Source organism: Neofelis nebulosa, chromosome 4 (genome assembly GCF_028018385.1).
Source record: "Neofelis nebulosa isolate mNeoNeb1 chromosome 4, mNeoNeb1.pri, whole genome shotgun sequence".
NCBI classification, from domain to species: Eukaryota; Metazoa; Chordata; class Mammalia; order Carnivora; family Felidae; genus Neofelis; species Neofelis nebulosa.
This window is the reverse complement of record NC_080785.1, coordinates 161899099-161917097: the sequence shown is the minus strand read 5'-3', so window position 1 is coordinate 161917097 and position 17999 is coordinate 161899099. Positions and strand designations below refer to the sequence as shown.

General features: G+C 55.3%; 3 protein-coding genes and 2 long non-coding RNA genes across 12 annotated transcripts in view; 2 read left to right on the top strand and 3 right to left on the bottom strand.

Moving 5' to 3' along the window:
- CARM1 (coactivator associated arginine methyltransferase 1) overlaps nucleotides 1–1656 on the top strand; it is a 39992-nt gene extending 38336 nt beyond the window's left edge. For 2 of the 4 annotated variants that reach the window (XM_058728028.1, XM_058728031.1), the window contains exons 15-16: nucleotides 209–277; nucleotides 440–1656. In XM_058728028.1, coding sequence (XP_058584011.1) covers nucleotides 209–277; nucleotides 440–582 — 212 coding nt within the window. In that variant the 3' untranslated portion in view covers nucleotides 583–1656. Of the gene's footprint in view, nucleotides 1–208 lie in introns of all 4 variants that reach the window. The other 2 variants (XM_058728027.1, XM_058728029.1) reach the window with 2 other exon arrangements.
- YIPF2 (Yip1 domain family member 2) lies at nucleotides 1075–6537 on the bottom strand. Its single transcript, XM_058728033.1, has 10 exons — nucleotides 6422–6537; nucleotides 6171–6231; nucleotides 5613–5770; nucleotides 5434–5511; nucleotides 4397–4484; nucleotides 2975–3091; nucleotides 2695–2861; nucleotides 2436–2618; nucleotides 2215–2342; nucleotides 1075–2113 (listed from the first exon to the last, which is right to left on the bottom strand). Exons 2-9 carry the CDS (start codon nucleotides 6199–6201, stop codon nucleotides 2232–2234), a joined length of 933 nt encoding a protein of 310 aa, XP_058584016.1. The 5' UTR covers nucleotides 6202–6231; nucleotides 6422–6537; the 3' UTR covers nucleotides 1075–2113; nucleotides 2215–2231.
- An 11-nt stretch (nucleotides 6538–6548) lies between these two features.
- Nucleotides 6549–7846, top strand: TIMM29 (translocase of inner mitochondrial membrane 29). Its single transcript, XM_058728037.1, has 2 exons — nucleotides 6549–6755; nucleotides 6837–7846. Exons 1-2 carry the CDS (start codon nucleotides 6662–6664, stop codon nucleotides 7523–7525), a joined length of 783 nt encoding a protein of 260 aa, XP_058584020.1. The 5' UTR covers nucleotides 6549–6661; the 3' UTR covers nucleotides 7526–7846.
- A 7372-nt stretch (nucleotides 7847–15218) lies between these two features.
- Nucleotides 15219–16316, bottom strand: LOC131510634 (uncharacterized). Its single transcript, XR_009261126.1, has 2 exons — nucleotides 16215–16316; nucleotides 15219–15963 (listed from the first exon to the last, which is right to left on the bottom strand). It is a non-coding gene; the product is annotated as an uncharacterized LOC131510634 (long non-coding RNA).
- A 599-nt stretch (nucleotides 16317–16915) lies between these two features.
- Nucleotides 16916–17999, bottom strand: part of LOC131510632 (uncharacterized) — a 38695-nt gene continuing 37611 nt past the window's right edge. For 2 of the 5 annotated variants that reach the window (XR_009261123.1, XR_009261122.1), the window contains exons 3-4: nucleotides 17279–17386; nucleotides 16919–17197 (exon numbers count right to left, since the gene is read on the bottom strand). This is a non-coding gene — a long non-coding RNA (uncharacterized LOC131510632). Of the gene's footprint in view, nucleotides 17198–17278; nucleotides 17387–17999 lie in introns of all 5 variants that reach the window. The other 3 variants (XR_009261119.1, XR_009261121.1, XR_009261120.1) reach the window with 3 other exon arrangements.

The following is a 17999-nucleotide window of genomic DNA, read 5'->3' as shown; positions in this document are numbered from 1 at the left end:
GCGCGCTCGGGCTTTCTGCGCCGCGGTGTCTCGACGTCACCTTTTCCTCTTCCTGGGGCTCCTGGCGGAGGCCCTCTGTTCCGTTCCTCTCTGCCTCGCTCTGCAGCCGCTGTGCCCACCCTGCCCACACCCCAGTGACGAGAGTGTGGGCCGGGCCGGGGGCGGTGACGCCGTCTCCCTTCCTTCCTCCCTCCCTCTTGCCGCGCAGCCAACACGGGGATTGTCAATCACACCCACTCCCGGATGGGCTCCATAATGAGCACGGGGATTGTCCAAGGTAACGGCGGGCGGCGGGAGCGGGGTCCCGCGGGTGTGAGTGTGCGGACCCCCGGGCCACCCGCCTGCCCTCTCGCCTGCTCTCTCTCTCTCTGCCTCTGCTGCGGGTCTGGGCGGGCGAGGGGGCGGAGCTGGCCTCTCAGTGCCCGCGCCCGCCCCACAGGGTCCTCCGGCGCCCAGGGCAGCGGCGGCGGCGGCTCCAGTGCCCACTACGCGGTCAACAGCCAGTTCACCATGGGCGGCCCCGCCATCTCGATGGCCTCGCCCATGTCCATCCCGACCAACACCATGCACTACGGGAGCTAGGCCCCTCCAGCGTGGAACAGACTGACAGCACCAGGAAACCAAATGAAGACCCTGCCCACCCACCCCCCCTGCCTGGGCGGCTTTCACCCCTGTACCGGAGAAGCCCAAACACCCGGTCACAGCCCTCTTTGCTATGGGAACTCGGACACTTTTTTACACGACATCGCCGCCGCCGCCCCCACTCCACCGCCCACCCACATCTTGGCCCCAAGCGTGTGTCGCTGCCGTATTTTACACGAGATCATGTCGTGGGAGCCCCGCGTTTCCCCCTCCTGCCCTCCACCCTGACCTGGGTTTGACATCCTCCGTAACAGGCGTGTCCGGGCCTGACAGCTGCAGGCCTGGCGGGGAGGTCGGGGGAGCAGCTGCGCACCCCCCACCCCCCAACGGGTCCCTCGGCGCCGGCCCCCCCTCTGCCTGTCTCCAGGGGGAAGGCGGTCCTGACTGGGCGGGGCCTCCCCTTCTACTACCAGGCCTTGGTCACAATGGGCGTGACATGCTGCTTTTTTTAATTTTATTTTTTTACGAGAAGAACCAGTGTCAATCCACAGACCCTCTGAGAAACCAGGCCGGCCGGGCCGAGCCAGCAGCCCCTCTCCCCCACTCAGAGGCTCAGTGGTGAGGGGCAGCCCTGCCGAGTCTTCGGGACAGGGGTGGGGCCAGGCCTCTGGAGACCCGAGGCCCCCTCCCACCAAAGGGTTCACCTCACACTTGAATGTACAACCCACCCCGGCTGTCGGGAAGGCCCTCCGTCCTCGGCCCCTGCCTCTTGCTGCTGTCCTGTCCCCGAGCCCCTGCAGGTCCCCTCCCCCACCCCTGCCGAGAGCTAGAGCAGGTGGCCCCGTGGGCCCCAGGCCTGGAGGAAAGGGCCACCGTCAGCCGCTCGGGGCAGACCTGAGACACCTCGAGGCTCGGCCGTGGAAGGCGTCCTTTTCCCTTGTAGCTCACATTAGGCCTGTGTGTTTCCCCCCACATTTGTAGACGCTCCAGTCCCTCTTACTATGATGGCATTGTGGTCCCTCCCTAGCCTGGGAAGGGGCCTTGCAGGGACCTCTCCCCACCCCCCCCACCCCCCACCCCCCAAAAAACAAAAAAAATAAACGAGGAAATGTATGTTTCAGCACAGGCCATTTTCTTCTACTTCTGCTCCCCTGCCCCGTTTCTAACCCCTCCAAACTTGGCCGTGGTGGAGCTCAGGTGAGGAGGCCCCAGGACCTGCTGACCGGGCGCCCCGGGAAGGGCAGGCACAGCTGAGGTGGGGGTGGCCCCCTTTGCTCTCCCGACCGTCCCCCCAGGGAAAGCAGAGGCCTAGCAGGCAGCCCGTGGGGCGACGGCCACACTGGAAGCTCCCTGCTTGGCTGCCCCTTTCCCACCTTTATATAAATTCTCTGAATCACCTTTGCATAGAAAATAAAAGTGTTTGCTTTGTAAGAAAAGTCTGGAAAGTAGCAGAGCGACCTCGAGGTGTCAAGGGGGCCTTCAGTCCTCGTGTGAGGGGCAGGGCAGGTGGAGGCGTCCCCTCGTGTGGAGCCTGAAAGAGAGAGACTCCTAAGAGCAGCCAGCCCGGTGAGGCCTCCGTCGAGGAGGAGGGGCGGGAAGACCCCTCAGTCACGGCCGGAAACTGGTCCTTACCTGCGGCTCGGGCCCTCCTAGGTCACCTGGGACCTTGGGGTGGGCGGCGGCAGCAGGTTTAGGGGCAGAGACGTGGCCTGGGGTGGAGGCGCCAGGGGCTCCAGGGGCAGCGGCTGGAAGAAGTAAAACTGAACCGAAGCCCCCCCAGGGTCAGCGCCGGTGGGGGCCGGTGACGCCCCGACCCCAGGCCCGGCCTCCCGCCCGCCCGCCCGCCCCCATACCTTACAGCCTGTGGCCAGAAGGGCGTGGAGCAGCACGACCGTGGAGAGCAGCACGGCGGCCACCAACCGGGTGTCCTCTCGGACAACAGGCCAGAGGGTGAACACCAGGCTAGCGGCTGACAGGGCCAGGGCCAGCGCCCCAAACAGCCACTGCAGCCACGGGACAGGGATGAGCCACAGGACCTGGGGGTGACACGGGCAGCTGGCTACCGGGCCGTCCCCACGGCACCCGCCGCCCCCATCCCCGGGCCACACTTACCACGGTGGGGATGAAGACGAAGAGGGAGTAGCCATAGACGCACACGGTCTCCAGGAAGGTGTAAGGCCCCACGCGCTCCCGGACACGCTTCCGCCACCGCAGGAAGCCCCACAGCGCCAGCGGCACCAGCCAGACGTAGCAGTAGATGGTGACGCCGGCCACGGTCACTGCGGAGCACGGGGCAGGGCAGGCAGTCACCACCGCCCCCTCCCCGCCCCAGCTCCGGGCCCCGTGGCACTCCCAGCGCTGCCCGGGGCTAGGCCTTGCCCTTTCCACTTACCCTTGTGGAACTGGGGGCTGTAGTGGATGGAGGGGTCCCTCCTCTGGGCCAGCACCAGCGTCAGGTTGCCAGTGACGGCCAGGACGAAAGCCAGTGTGGCACAGATCCAGAAGGGGCCTGTGGGCAGGGCACGGTGAGGGGCCCAGCTCTTCCGGGACAGGTGACTTGTCCCGTGTCGACTGTGCTAGGACCCAAGCTTCTTGCCAAACTCTGAGCTACCCGCCCCCCCAACTCCATCAACCGGACACGTCCACAGGCCACCAGCGATGACCTGCGGTGGCTGCATCGGGTGCTGGCTCGGTCCTTCCTCTTGACCTTCCGGCAGCCTTTGCCGTGGCTGCTCTCTCCCTTCTTCTGGAAACACTCCACGTGTGCTTTCTAGGCAGGACTCCGTGCTCCTGGCTTCCGCGTCACCTCCCTGGCAATTCCTCAACCTCTGTAGCCCCCGATCCCTTTAATGACAGGGACCCGGCTGGGGCCCGGTCCTTAGCCATTCGTCTCCATGTGTGTTCACCTCTTGCGTGATCTTGTCCACCCTCAGGGCCTTATGTCACCTCTAGGCTAACGACTCCCCAACCGGCTTCAAATCCGGGTGTGTGCCCTGAACTATAGGCTTATCGTCAACATTTCCACGTGCTGCACATCTAGGCATCTCCCAACTCCAGCCTGGCACACTTGGGCTCTCCCCTCAAACCTGCCCAGCTCTTCCAGTCACTGACAGTTCCATCCCTCTAGTGGTTCCGCGAAAATCTAGGCGCCATCGTTGCGTGTCTCCTCCCACCCCGCATCTCGTGCGCCAGCAAATCTAGTCGGCTCCACCTTTGAGACACATTCCACAGTCCAACCACTGCCCTCCACCGGGGGCCCGGCCCCACCATCCCACACTTGGGCCACGGCACTCACCACCTCCCTGGCCTCCTGGCACCTGCCCTTGCCGCCCCCTCCCCCCCCCCCCCCCCCCCCCCAGCGGCCAGAGGAAGCCTACGAGCCCTTAACCGAGACCCCTTCTCCCTGCGGCCTCTGAAGCCTGTCACCTCCGAGACCTCGCGCAGCTCACTCTGCTCCGCGGACAATACTGCCCTGCAGTTCAGGCATGTTCCCACCACAGGCCTTACGCTCCCTTCTGGAATCTTCTTCCCCTAGATCTCCCCAACCCGAACAAGGCCCATTCTCTCCTCCTACAGGGGCCTTCCTTCCCTGACCAACCCACGCAAGACAGCAACGTTCGTGCTCTAAAGCATCCACTGTTCTTCCGAGCCCCACCGCCCCGGGGAGCCTTTGCAGGTCTGTCTCCCCACACGGAATGTGTGTTTCCCGCTCTCCGGGAGCACCTCTGCCTTCCCCTCAGCTGCGTTCCAGAGACTGGTACTCAGTCCACCCACGCTGAAGGAACGATCAAGCTGAATGCACACCACCACTCACCGTACAGGTCCGGCCGATTCCGTAGACGGTGCCGTACAAAGTTGTGGCCGGGCCGGGGCAGCAGCGAGCCTTTGATTCGGTCCAGGACCTAGGGACAAGGTGAGGTGCAGAATGGAAGCCTGCATGGGGCCCTTACCCCCCCCCCCCCAAGCTCCTGCCCAGCCCTTAGAGGCTTCTTCCTTGCCGACTCCCCATCCCTCTGCCTGAAAGGGCTCAGACGTTCCCCCGGGGTTGGATGGGCTGGAGCCCCTTCCCCTGGCCAGCCTCCATACCCGCTGCGGGCTGCCACTCTGAAGGACCCTTCCGGGCCTGCCGTCCTTCTCTCCGCTGCTCCCTCCTCTCAGCTTGGCTGCCCTCAACTGCCTGTCTCACTGCCTCCCCTCCCAGCCCGGGGACACTCAAGTTCTTGGCCTCCTCCTGCCTACATCTCTCTCCACTCTGTGACCTGCCCTGCACCCCAGACTTATCATCTCCCTCCCTGGCACCTCTGACCCATCTTCCTTGCACCAGGTCTGCTGATTCCACCCATTCCTCTCCTGCTCTAAACCTTTCCTCGACTTCCCAGCACCCCCAGGATAAGACCCGAATTCAGCACAGCACACGAGCCCTTTGTGATCTGGCTTCTGCCTGCCTGTCCCCATCTCACCCTCTCCAGCCAGATCAAGTGACAGCTCCTGTGGCAGTTCGTGCCTTCCCTCACCTTGGGTCCTCTGTATCTGCCGCTCCCTGTGCCTAGGACATAGGCTTCCCATCACTCTACCCAGTTCACTCTTCCTTCTCCTCGAGGTCTTAAGCCCATTCCTCACTTCCTCCAAGGGGCCCTACTCTAGCCCGTCAGAGCGTGTGTTCACAGGAGCCCCAATCACCCCATAATCCTTACACCGCACCACAGTTTCATCTACCAGCCTGGGGGGGGGGGACCCGTGACCTCCCACCCGGGCATTACCAGCGCTCGGCTGCACAGGGAGGGCTCAGTGAACAGTGACTGGACCCCATTATGACTCCAAGCCCCATCCCGCCAGCTTCCAGGGCCTGACCTGGCATGTGTCCACGTCAAAGAAACTCTGATAGTAGCCAAAGGTCCAGAATCCAGGCTGCTGCTTCTCCTGAAGGAGCTGCGCGGCACAGGCTTTCAGTGGCTGCCCTTACAGCCTGGGCAGAGGGTGGGGGCGGGGCTGGACGGCAGAGGCAGGGCACGGGCACTTTTGTGACTCACCGCTGTCTTGTCGCTCTCTTCGACCTCTTCCTCGGCTCCATAGCTACCACCTGAGTCCACAGCCACAGCCACGTGCCCCTGTGGGGTCAGCTGACCACTTCCGCTGGTAGTGACCGCATCTGGGGTCTCGGCCAGCAGATTAGAGGCTTCCTCGAACTCTGTCGAGAAGGAATACGAGCCACAGGCAGGTTTTAGGCGTCAGGACAGCCTGGTTTGGCCCATTGCTCATCTGGGGGCCAAGACTCCCAACCGGGGCCACCTAACCCTTCCCTCCAACTAAGGTCCCAGCCTCCTGAATTTGGCGGGAGTTAGAAGGTGTGGTCTCGCACGCCTACAACTTAAGCCTGGTGCTGGGATGGGGTCAGGTCTGGGAGAGAAGCTTTGCTTTGAGATCTGAGTTCAGGGTTGGAGCGGGGTTCGAGTCAGGAATGGGTGTCAGTTCGGGGTCAGGGTTCACAGCTGACTGGGGATTCAGCTTACACGGCAATCAGATCCTGGGTGGGAGGTTCCGGCCGGCGGAGGGAGTAGGAGCTCGGGCCAGGTCGCGGCCGCACTTACCGTGAAAGGCCAGCTCGTCGGCCGCTGCCATGGTCACCCAGGGGCGTCACCGCATCCCGCTCTGAGGACAGAAGCCAATGACGCCCGCCCCCAACCCAATTAATGCGGTGCCCTCCCCCACCCCACCGATGTCTATCCCTCAGCACCGAGCCCAGCCTGGCAGCTAAGGGCACCGAGCCGCGGGGGGGTGGGGGGGGGGTGGGGGTTGAACTCGCCGCCCCCGCCCCACAGGTGCACCCCGCCCCCCTCACCTGAGGCTCCCTCGGGCGGCGTGGCCCAGACTCTCTGCGCCTGCGCGGCCCGCCTACCCGCCACAGCCGACCCCGCTCAGACCAGACAGCAACATCCGGCACCGGGTCCGTTTTCTATCCTCTTCCGATGGGAAGCCACTTCCGGCGCGCTTGGCGCTTCCGCAGGAGAGACCCCCCCGGGCCTTTTCCTTCTCATTCCCGGCGTTTCTCGTCGGAACAGGGACGCCAAGCCGGAAGAGGATGGCGGCGGCCGCTCTGAAAAGATTTTGGTCCCGAAACCGTGAAGACCCTGGGGGCCCAGCGGCCGCGAAGCCCGGCGTGTGGGCGCGGTTGGGTGAGTAGCGGCGGGAGGCGGCGGGGTGGGTGGCCGCAGCGGCCCGCCGTCACCGCGTCTGTCCCGCTTCCCTCCCCCCAGGCTCCTGGGCCCGCGTACTGCTCCGAGACTACGCGGAGGCCTGCGGGGACGCGGCGGCGGCGGCGCGGGCCCGGCCCGGGCGGGCGGCCGCGTACGTGGGGCTGCTGGGCGGCGCGGCGGCCTGCTGCGCGCTGGCGCCCGGCGAGGCGGCCTTCGAGGAGGCGCTGCTCGACGCGTCGGGGACCCTCTTGCTGCTGGCCCCGGCCACCCGCAACCGCGTCTCCGAGGGCCACGTGCAGCGGCTGCTCTGGCTTCGGGGCCGCGGCCGCCTCCGCCACGTGAGCCTGGGCCTGTGCTCGCTCGTGTACGAGGCGCCCGTCGACGCCCAGGCCAGCCTCTACCAGGCCCGCTGCCGCTACCTGCAGCCCCGCTGGGCCGACTTCCCGGACCGGATCCTGGACGTGGGCTTCGTGGGCCGCTGGTGGGTGCTGGCCGCCCGCATGCGCGACTGCGACGTTAACGACGACGAGTTCCTCCACCTGCCGGCCCACCTGCGCGTCGTCGGGCCCCATCAGCTGCGCTCCGAGACCAACGAGCGGCTCTTCGACGAGAAGTACGAGCCCGTGGTGCTCACCGACGACCAGGTGGACCAGGCGCTGTGGGAGGAGCAGGTCTTGCAGAAGGAGAAGAAGGACCGACTCGCCCTCAGCCAGGCCGACTCCCTGGTGCGGCCCGAGGGGCCCAGATGAAACCCCGGGCCTGGGTCGGGTCCGGGCTCCGAGCCCCGGCGGCTTGTGTGGCCCGGAGCGCACGGCCGCGGCGAGCGGGGGGAAGCAAACGCTGTGCAGAGCGCGCCCTCCCTGCGTTTTCGCCACCTTTCTAGAAGGCCGCTCTCCCTCTCCCCCTCCCCTTGTTCCTTGTTAGCTGAAGCGGTTGCGGAGCCCTCTGGGTCAGGGAGGTGGGGAGGGCCCAGCGGTAAGACGGCGGAGTTGATCACTGCGAGCGTTCGTCACGAGTCCTTTGTGTAAGTGAACTTTTCGTGGAGTCTCACAGCCCCTCGCCCGAGGGCGCCTATTACTATTTGGGTACCCCAAATGGTAATATTTGACCGGAAGCCACACCAAACCCGGAGACTGCAGGGGGAGGACTGCAGACTTCACAGGACAGCATTTTGCAAAAACAAACACCAAACTTTTTACCCCCTAGGACAGTGATGTCAAAATGACGCAGAAGGGGAAAACATTTAATTTGGAATTATCTATGGAATCATAGATTCTGTTTATATTTCAGAGACCCTGAAAACCCAGAATCCTGTGGAATGGGATGTGTTAGTGTACAAAGGTCAGGATAACCCTCCTTTACAGACAGGAATGAGACTACCTCTGTCACCCGCATGGTTTGTGGCTGCTTGATAAAACCGTGAGATGAAACAACTATCTTCGTTGGGATGTTTGTGTTACTGTGTTTGGCCATTTAGTTTTGGTACTTCTAGACCTTCCATGCTCCGGGTGCTGGACACACAGTAATTTTTACATCCTTATTTTTGGGACAGTGGAGCATCTTGTACGTCAGCATCTTCACTTTACAGCAGAAAAAGTGAGGTTCAAAAAGTTCATTTTTTTCTGGGGCAGAAAAAAATAGATGTCCGACGCAGGTCGTGATCTCATGGTTCATGGGTTCTGGCCCTGTGTCAGGCTCTGTGCTGCCAGCTCAAAGCCTGGCGCCTGCTTCAGATTGTGTCTCCCTCTCTCTCTGCCCCTATCGTGCTCACACTTTCTCTCAAAAATAAAGACGTTAAAAAAATTTTAAAAAGTGGATTTTTTTCCAAGACTGTGGCAGAACCAAGATTCAAACTGCAACTCCCAACCCTGAGCCTTAATCCTTGAACTCGGGATGCTATTTTTTGATCCTAACAGCATCCTGCTAGAAATTATTAAATGTTGCTATCACTAGCCATAGATAAAACAAATACACGAATAGAAATTCTGCATACGGAATAAATTTTAAGTGAATATAAAAAAAATGCAATAAGGACAAAAGACAAAGGATACTAAATTATAATCCTATATGGTTACCTGCAGAAATTTCTGGGCCTAAATCCTGATGTCTTCGTTAAAGAGATACTTATGGCCAACTTCAGGAACGTTCTAAGACACACTGGCATCCAAGTGAGATGTGTTCCTTAGTGTGATCAGAAGTTCTGGAAGAGAACTGCACAGCTTTATTGCTTGAGGTGGTTATTAAATGCCACTTCTGGGGCGCCTGGGTGGCTCAGTCGGTTGAGCGTCCGACTTCGGCTCAGGTCATGATCTCACAGTCCGTGAGTTCGAGCCCCGCGTCGGGCTCTGTGCTGACAGCTCAGAGCCTGGAGCCTGTTTCAGATTCTGTGTCTCCCTCTCTCTGCCCCTTCCCTGCTTGTGCTCGGTCTCTCGCGCAAAAAATTAAAAAAGATTAAAACCCTATTTTTTATTTCAATTAAGTCTCAGCTTTCATACTGGTTTTGTAACTGACCGGGGCTAGAACAGTTACCTAAGAAAAAAGGCGAACAAATTGTAAAGGGAGTAAAACTGATACTATTTGCAGATAATGTATTATTTACAGAAATCTCTAAAGACCCCATGAAAAAACGGATAGAATAAATGAATTCACTAATGTTGAAAGATACAAAATGCAAAAAGTCTGTTGTATTTCCACACACTAATAATGAACAAATTAAGAAAACAATCTAATTTACAAGTGCATCAAAAACAACACCTGGGAATAAATTTAACCAAAAAAGTGAAAGACCTTCCTTAACCAAGGAAGTGAAAAGACATTTATGAAAAACCTGAAGACACAGATAAATGTAAAGATATACGGTGCTCATGGATGGGAAGAACATTGTTAAAATGTGCATATTCCCGGGCACCTGGGTGGCTCAGTTGGTTGAGCGTCTGACTTCGGCTCAGGTTTGTGAGTTTGAGCCCCACATCGGGCTCGCTGCGGTCAATGCAGAGCCTGCTTGGGATCCTCTGTCCCCCTCTCCCACTGATTCTCTTTCTAAAGAAATAAACATTAAAAAAAAAAATCCATATTCCCCAAAACAATCTGCAACCCTACCAAAACTCCAATGGCATTTCACAGGGGAAAAAAAAAAAAAAGAAAAATCTTAAAATTTATAGGGAACCCCAAATAGCCAAAGTAATCTCAGGGAGGAACAAAGCTGGAGGCGTCATGCTTCCTGATCAAGTATGTTGCCAAGGTATAGTATTCAAAACAGCATGGTATCAGTATCATACAGACACAGCTCAATGGAACCAGAGAGCCCAGAAATAAACCTACAAATATATGGTCAATTGATTTATAACAAAGGAGCCAAGAACACACAGTGGGTAGAGAGCAGTCTCTTCAATAAATGGTGTTGGGAAAACCAGACAACCACATTCAAAAAACACGAAACAGGGCCACAGTCTTATACCACATACCAAAAGTAATTCAAAATGGATTAAACAGGAGACCTGAAACCATAAAACAAGAAAACATACGCAGGAAGCTCCTTGACATCGGTCTTGGTGACGATTTTTTGGATTTGGCACCAAGAGTGCAGGCAACAAAAACAAAAGTGGAACCAAGGCAAACTAAAAAGCTTCTGCACGGCACTCTCAAAAATAAACATTTATTAAGAAAAGGGGGGCGGGGAAGCACCTGAGTGGCACAGTAGGTTAAGCGTCCGACTTCGGCTCAGGTCATGATCTCCCAGTTCGTGAGTTCGAGCCCCATGTCGGGCTCTGTGCTGACAGCTCGGAGCCTGGAGCCTGCTTCGGATTCTGTCTCCCTCTCTCTCTGCCCTTCCCCTGCTCACACTCTTTCTCTCTCATAAATAAATATTAAATGTTAAAAAAAAAAACTAACTCAAAGAGATCGATGTTCCCCTATGTTCACAGCATTATTTACGATAGCCAATATATGGAAACATCAGTGAATGATCGGATAAGGACGATGTGATGGATGTATGATAGAATATTACTGAGCCATAAAAAGTAGGAAACCTTGCCATTTGCAACATGGATGGACCTTGAAAACGTTATGCCAAATAAAGTGAGCCAAAGACAAATGCCACGGGGACTCACTTATGTGTGGAATCTAAAAAACAAAAAGACAGAAGAAAAAATAAAACTGGGCTCACGGATACAGAGAAGAGACTGGTGATTGCCAGAGAATGGAGGCAAAATGAGTAAAGGGGTCAAAAGGTAGAAACTTCAAGTCGTGGGGCACCTGGGTGGCTCAGTCGGTTGAGTGGCCGACTACGGCTCAGGTCATGATCTCGCGGTCTGTGAGTTCGAGCCCCGCGTCGGGCTCTGTGCTGATAGCTCAGAGCCTGGAGCCTGCCTCTGATTCTGTGCCTCCTTCTCTCTCTGCCCCTTCCCTGCTTGGTCTCTGTCTCTCTCTCTCTCTCTCAAAAATAATAAACATTAAAAAAAAAAAAATTTAAAAAAAATAAAAAAAAAAAAGAAACTTCAAGTCGTAAAATAAGTCATGGGCATATAATATATTGTATAGTGACCATGGTTAATAATATGGCATATTTTGGGGGCGCCTGGGTGGCTCAGTCGGTTAAGCATCCAACTTCAGCTCAGGTCATGATCTCACAGGTCCTGCATAGAGCTCTGTGCTGACAGCTCAGAGCCTGGAGCCTGCTTCGGATTCTGTCTCCTTCTCTCTCTGTCCCTCCCCACTTGTGCGCTCTCAAAAATAAATAAATGTAAAAAAAAAAAAATTTTTTTAAAGATTCTCCCTTTCTCTCCCTCTGCCCCTCTGCTTAGCTTATGCTCCCTCTCACTCTCTAAAAGAAAATTAAAAAAAACCCAAAACCACTTTTTTTAATATATATTTTTAAAAGCAGGATTTGAATCTCACCTTCCACACTTACTAGATTTGTGACTGACCTAGGACAGGTGGAGCTCCTTATCCGTAAATGGGAAAGGACTCTGCCCAGGGTTGTTAGAAAAAAATCAAAAGCCACCAGAAAGCACTTGGTACCCGGCACGCATCTGCATTGCATGTTGTGTCCGCGGATCTCATGGGTGAGAGCATGGCTCTCAATCTGTGCCCCACAATTACCTGTTACCTGGAAGGGCTGCTGCCCCCGAGCCTTGCAGACAGCCCAGCCTGCAGGGATGGAGCCCGCCCAGGGCTGCCCACGGGGAGGGCTCAGTAAACAGAGGATGGACAGGGCCTGGGACTTGTCCCCCAGGGCCCAAAGACACCTGGATACAATAGGCTTATTTTCTTGAGGCCAGTTCTTGCTTTTTCTTAAAATTTATTTTTTTAAATGTTTATTTTGGAGAGAGAGAGAGAGCGCGCGCACAAGCTGGGGGGTGGGGGCAGAGAGAGAGAAAGAGGGAGGGAGAGAGAGAGAGAGAGAGAGAGAGACGGAGACCGAATCCCAAGCAAGCTCCAGGCTCTGAGCCATCAGCACAGAGCCTGACGCGGGGCTCAAACTCACAAACTGTGAGGTCATGACCTGAACCGAAGCTGGCCACTTAGCCCATTGAGCCACCCAGGTGCCCCACAAATTTATTCTTAAGAAGCTTTAATGATTTCGGCCTTCCCAGCCAGTCCGGGGTTGGCTCCAGGCGCTCGAAGCAGGCTGTTGTAATCAGAGAGACCAGCAGAGGGCACCGGAGACGGGGCTCAGAGAAGCTGGCTGGCTCCTCCCCAGTGGGAACGGCTAGCCCCCCACTAGCTTTTGTTCTGAGAAGCAGCCAAGGAGGTAGTGACGGTGGGCACACATCCCTCCTTTAGAGCACACACTGGTCTTTAGAGACGTTGGTAGATGGTGGCCAAGGTCAGGGCTGCAGGGAGGGGCCACACCCATCCCTCGACCCTGCACCTACCTTGTTAGCAGGAGGCCTGATGCTCCCCCTTGAGACTTCCTGGAGTGCACGGACGGACAGACTGGCAGGGTCGCCTGGTTTGCCTTGGGAGCCCTTCCAGTCCCCTGGTGTTCTGGAAGTTGTATTGAGGCATCCAACGCAGTAGGACCTGGGGTAGCGGAAGGCAAGCGGGGTGCCTAGGGCAGAGGCTTTAAGGAGCTCCCTCCCCGGGGGCAACAGCGCAGGGGCGGCCCCTGGGAGGCAACGCCTCCTTAAACTCTGCGACCGAGGGGCCTCACTCGGCTGGAGTCCAGACCTCACAGCAAGCTCGGCAGGGATCACCAGAGCGTGCTTTCCAGACTCGCTCCTCCCTGAGGCCACAAGCTCTTCTTAGGTCCGTGCTCACAGCCACAGGTGGAAGCACGTGACTTTTTAAGAGCTCTCAGCCAATCACCCTCGTCCGAATTTGGTTACGGCAGAGGTACCTATTTGGGAGACACCTGAAAGAGGAGAGAGCCAATAGGACGTTAAGGCTTGGGAACGGCCAACAAAGCTCTAAAGCTCTTTTGTCTGAAAAATTCCAAACACACAACTATGTCTGAACCTCCACACGTACTCGTCACCCAACTCAACGGTGAAGACTGTGAGCCACGTTTGCATCAGGTGTCCCTTCTTAAGGTTTCCTTTGACAGAGTAGCTGAGTAATGTTTATTTTTAGTTTTGAGAGGGAGAGAGCACAAGTGGGGAAGGGGCAGACAGAGAGGGAGACAGAAGATCTGCCGTGGGCTCTGCAAGGACAGCACAGAGCCCGACGCGGGGCTCGAACTCACAAACCACGACATCATGACCTGAGCCGAAGTCGGACGCTCAACCGACTGAGCCACCCAGGCGCCCCGCTTGAGTATTTTAAAGCAAATCCCAGACATCGCAGCAACAAACCCCTATAGTTTCCGCGTGCACTTTTTTACACAGTGACAACGTGATTGTCACACCAAACAAAATCTAGAGTAATTCTCTGGAATCATCTGAGGCCAGTGATCATTTTTCTGATAGTCTTAACACGTGTTCTCAAACTTTGATCTGTTTGAATCTAGAACCAAACAAAATGCACATATTCTTTTTTTTTTTTTTTTTTAATATTTATTTATATTCGAGAGAGCAGGAGCAAGGGAGGGGCAGAGAAACAGAATCTGAAGCTGACTTCAGGCTCTGAGCAGTCAGCACAGAGCCCCACTCGGGGCTTGAACTCGCAGTGAGATCATGACCTGAGCCAAAGTCGGATGCTCAACCAACTAGGCCACCCAGGTGTCCCTCTATTTGGTTGTTTTAACTCCTGTTTAATCTAGAGAAGTCTCCCCACCCCCCAACCTTTGACCTGTTGCAAAAATGAGTTTAACCATCTTGAGATGTAGCTGTCGGCTGGGTTCCAGGCAACCACAATTTCTATCTATTTATTTATTTATTTATTTATTTATTTATTTATAGACGGATTTTTTTTCTTTAAGTTCATTTATTTAGAGAGAGGGAGTGACTCCAGAGCAGGCTCTGCACCATCAGCACAGAGCCCAACACGGGGCTCAAACTCACAAACTGTAAGATTATGACCTGAGCTGAAATCAAGAGTTGGATGCTTAACCGACTGAGCCACCCAGGTGCCCGCAACCACAATTTTAAATCTTCCCAGGTGATGTCAATAAACGACCAAGCCTGGAACCACTAGTCGGGAGGTTCTAGCACGCCCCTTCCCGGTGGGTACTTTGGCTTAGTCCCGCGTCACGTGTTGGGAGGCATGCCATGACTGGCTGTCTCCGACAGGGCCCTCCGGGGTGAGGTGTCCTCTTTGCCTTTCATCTAAGGATTTTTTTATTTTTTAACTTAAAAAATGTATTTAAATGTTTATTTTTGAGAAAGAGCGTTAGTGGGGGAGGGGAGGAGAGAGAGACAGACAGGGGTCACAGAACCCGAGGCAGGCTCCAGGCTCTGAGCTGTCAGCACAGAGCCTGACATGGGGCGCGAACTCACGAACCACAAGATACTGAACCTGATCCGAAGTCTGACGCTTAACCGACTGGGCCACCCAGGCGCCCCAATACTTTTGTTCTTGTCACCATATCTGGGGCTCATGAGACTCCAGCATCCCACGTAAATTGCCATCGAGTCACCGTGACCTACCAGATGGAGCTTCTGGAGAACTCGCTGCCCTCCCCTATGACAAGTCCTGGGCTTGCCCTTTAAGCATTTCCCTGAGGGCCGCTGCAAGGCTGCTGTGGCCTCTTCCCCACCCGGCAGCTGTTTCGAATAGCCGCTCATTGCTACGGACAACACCTGTGACGATGGCCATCCCTGGGCCAGCTGAGACCAGAACAGGCACCGCCAGGGACCGTCTCGGACTCGGCTGGACCCAGAAGCTCCCAAGCGCGCTGCGAACACCCTCGGCAGCCCTGGAGGGTTCCTTGGAGCCGCTGCCCTTGTCAGCGATGTCCCAGGCCTTCCAGCCCCCACCCCCACCCCGGCCCTCTCTCTTACTCGACCCACTTTGAATAAGGGAAAAATTGCTAGGGTAGTTGGCACAGGTAAGGCTCCAGGCTTTTAAGCTGTCCATTTATTTATTTTTTTGACGGAGGTGAAACCCCCATAACATCAAGTCGACCCGTTCGAGGTGTACCATATAGTGGGATTTAGAACATTCGCATGGTTGTAGGCCCAGTGGTGTGGGAAAAGGAGGCAGAAGGAAACGGCAGATAACGTTTCTCCCGGAACTCCCTACTTAGTAGTAACACTTTGCCAGAGGGAAAAACAACCTTGGCTTGACGACCGCTAGGCCTCCAGTACCCCGGGAGTCTGCTTTAGTCTGTGGAAATCCCACTGGAAACTCCCCCTTGGCTTCACCTCCCCCAGCTCCCAAGTGTGTAACCAGTGTCTCTTCATGGTCCCTGGGGCAGCTCTTCCTGCCCGCCGGTCCCGTGCCCGTGTTTGTTTTTGTTTTTTGACAAAGGGGTTTAAAGGAGCCTTTATTAGAATGTTGTAGCAGTGTGTTTTGAAGGCGGCGAACCTACAAAATAGGGATTTTAAATTAAGTCCCTAACTGCATGGATAGGAAAACGGGCTGGGGCTGAAGCGGGGAGCAGTGTACCCCATCTCCATGTTGACGCGCGTGTGTGCGTGCACACACAACACCCTTGCACCTGCGTGGAGGCAGGCCCGTCGTGCCCGTGTTTTAATAAAATCACCTTTTTGCGCCAAAGACATCTTCCAGAATTCTTTCTTCGCCGTCGGCTCCTGACCCCACGAACCCCACTATCACCCCAAGCCTCATCAACCACCACCTTGACCTATTTCTTTTTTTTTTTTTTTTTTTTCTTTTTAACATTTTTATTTTTATTTATTTTTGAGACAGAGAGAGACAGAGCATGAACGGGGGAGGGGCAGAGAGAGAGGGAGACACAGAATCAGAAGCAGGCTCCAGGCTCTGAGCTGTCAGCACAGAGCCTGATGCGGGGCTCGAACTCACGGACGGTGAGATCGTGACCCGAGCGAAGTCGGACGCTCAACCGACTGCGCCACCCAGGCGCCCCTCCTTGACCTATTTCTAAAGCATTTTTATCACCCCAAAATAAGGCTCGGTACCCATTAGGCAGTCACTCTCTACTCCCTGCCTCCCTCTAGCCCTTGCCCCCCCCCCCCCCCAGTCTGCTTTCTGTCTCTATGGATTTACTGATTCTGGATATTTCATATAAACAGAATCATACAAGATGTGACTTTTGGCGTCTGACCTCTTTTCTTGCCTAATGTCTTCAAGGTTCATTTAGGTGGTAGCAAGTGTAGGATTTTATTCATTTTTCTGGATGAATAATATTCCGCTGTATGGATCTAGCATATTTTGTTGGTTCACTCATTCAAAGATTGGACATCCGGTGGGGCGCCTGCGTGGCTCAGTCAGTCAGGCTGTCTGCTGACAGCTCAGAGCCTGGGGCCTGCCTTAGATTCTGCGTGTCCCCCTCGCTCTCTGCCCCTGCCCCACTCAACCCTCTGCCTCTCTCTCAAAAATAAATAAACATTGGGGCACCTGGGCGGCTCAGTCGGTTAAGCGTCCAACTTCGGCTCAGGTCATGATCTTGCGGTTCATGGGTTCAGGCCCCGCGTCGGGCTCTGTGCTGACAGCTCAGAGCCTGGAGCCTGTTTCGGATTCTGTGTCTCCCTCTCCCTCTCTGACCCTCCCCCGTTCATGTTCTGTCTCTCTCTGTCTCAAAAATAAATAAACGTTAAAAAAAAAATTAAAAAAAAAGAACAAGATGTTTAAAAAAAAAGAAAAAAAAACATTAAAAAGAAAAGTAAAAAAATCAGTAAAATCTAAAAGCCTGCAAAACCCACTTCTCTGTAATGACATAAAGGCGTGCTAAGACATGTTAAACACCAGACTTAGAACAGTCTCTGTCTCTGGTGGGGTCCAAGGCAGGAAAGTGGGGAGGTGCATGCTGGAGACCTTCGCTCTATTGGCAAAGCTAGGAAGTGGGTATGTGGCTGTTTGCTGTATTCATCTTCATATGTCTTGTTATCTCTTAAATTCTGCAGAGCGAAACGTAGAACATCAAACAAAACCGGGGGGAGGGTTAAGGGAAGGACAGCTGAGTGCCTGGCTCGACTTACGTTTTTCACAGAATGAGATCAGCTGCTGCTCCCTCAACACTGCCCAAGTTCAGGGTCGCTGGAGAGTCATGGTTTGACGTCCAGATAAGCGGGAAACTACCTTTATGCCTGTTAAATAACAAAATTCAACCGAGTAAATTTTCAGCTGGCTTTATTAATCGATTCGAGAATCACGCAGCATTCCCATCTAGCAAGTGGAGCAGAGCTCCAAAGGACTTACAGAAAAGGGAAGTTTTTTAAGTTTATTTATTTATTTTGAAAGAGAGAGAGAGAGAGAGAGAGAGAGAGAGAGAGAGAGAGAGAGAGAGAGAGGAAGAATGCAAGCCAGGGAGGGGCAGAGACAGGGAGGGAGAGGATCCCAAGCAGGCTCCGTGCTGTCAGCACACAGCCCGACGCGGGGCTCTAACCCGCGAACGATGAGATCATGGCCTGAGCCGAAATCAAGAGTCAGACACTTAGCCAAGTGAGCCACCCAGGCACCCGGAAAACAAAAGGTTTTTAGAGGTAGAGAGGGAGCAGCAGAAAGGAAAATATCAGCAAAGAACCCATTGTTTTAGGCAAAGTCACCCTCCTAAGGAGGAATGGCAGGAGTCTTTCAGTAACTTTCCTAGAGCTAACCAGACAATGGCCGGAGGTGACATTTCTGGAGGGCTGAACTGCAGTTAGGTCAAGTATCAACTCTTGCTTTACTGACTTGGGGCCTGAACCTAAGTGATGCCAT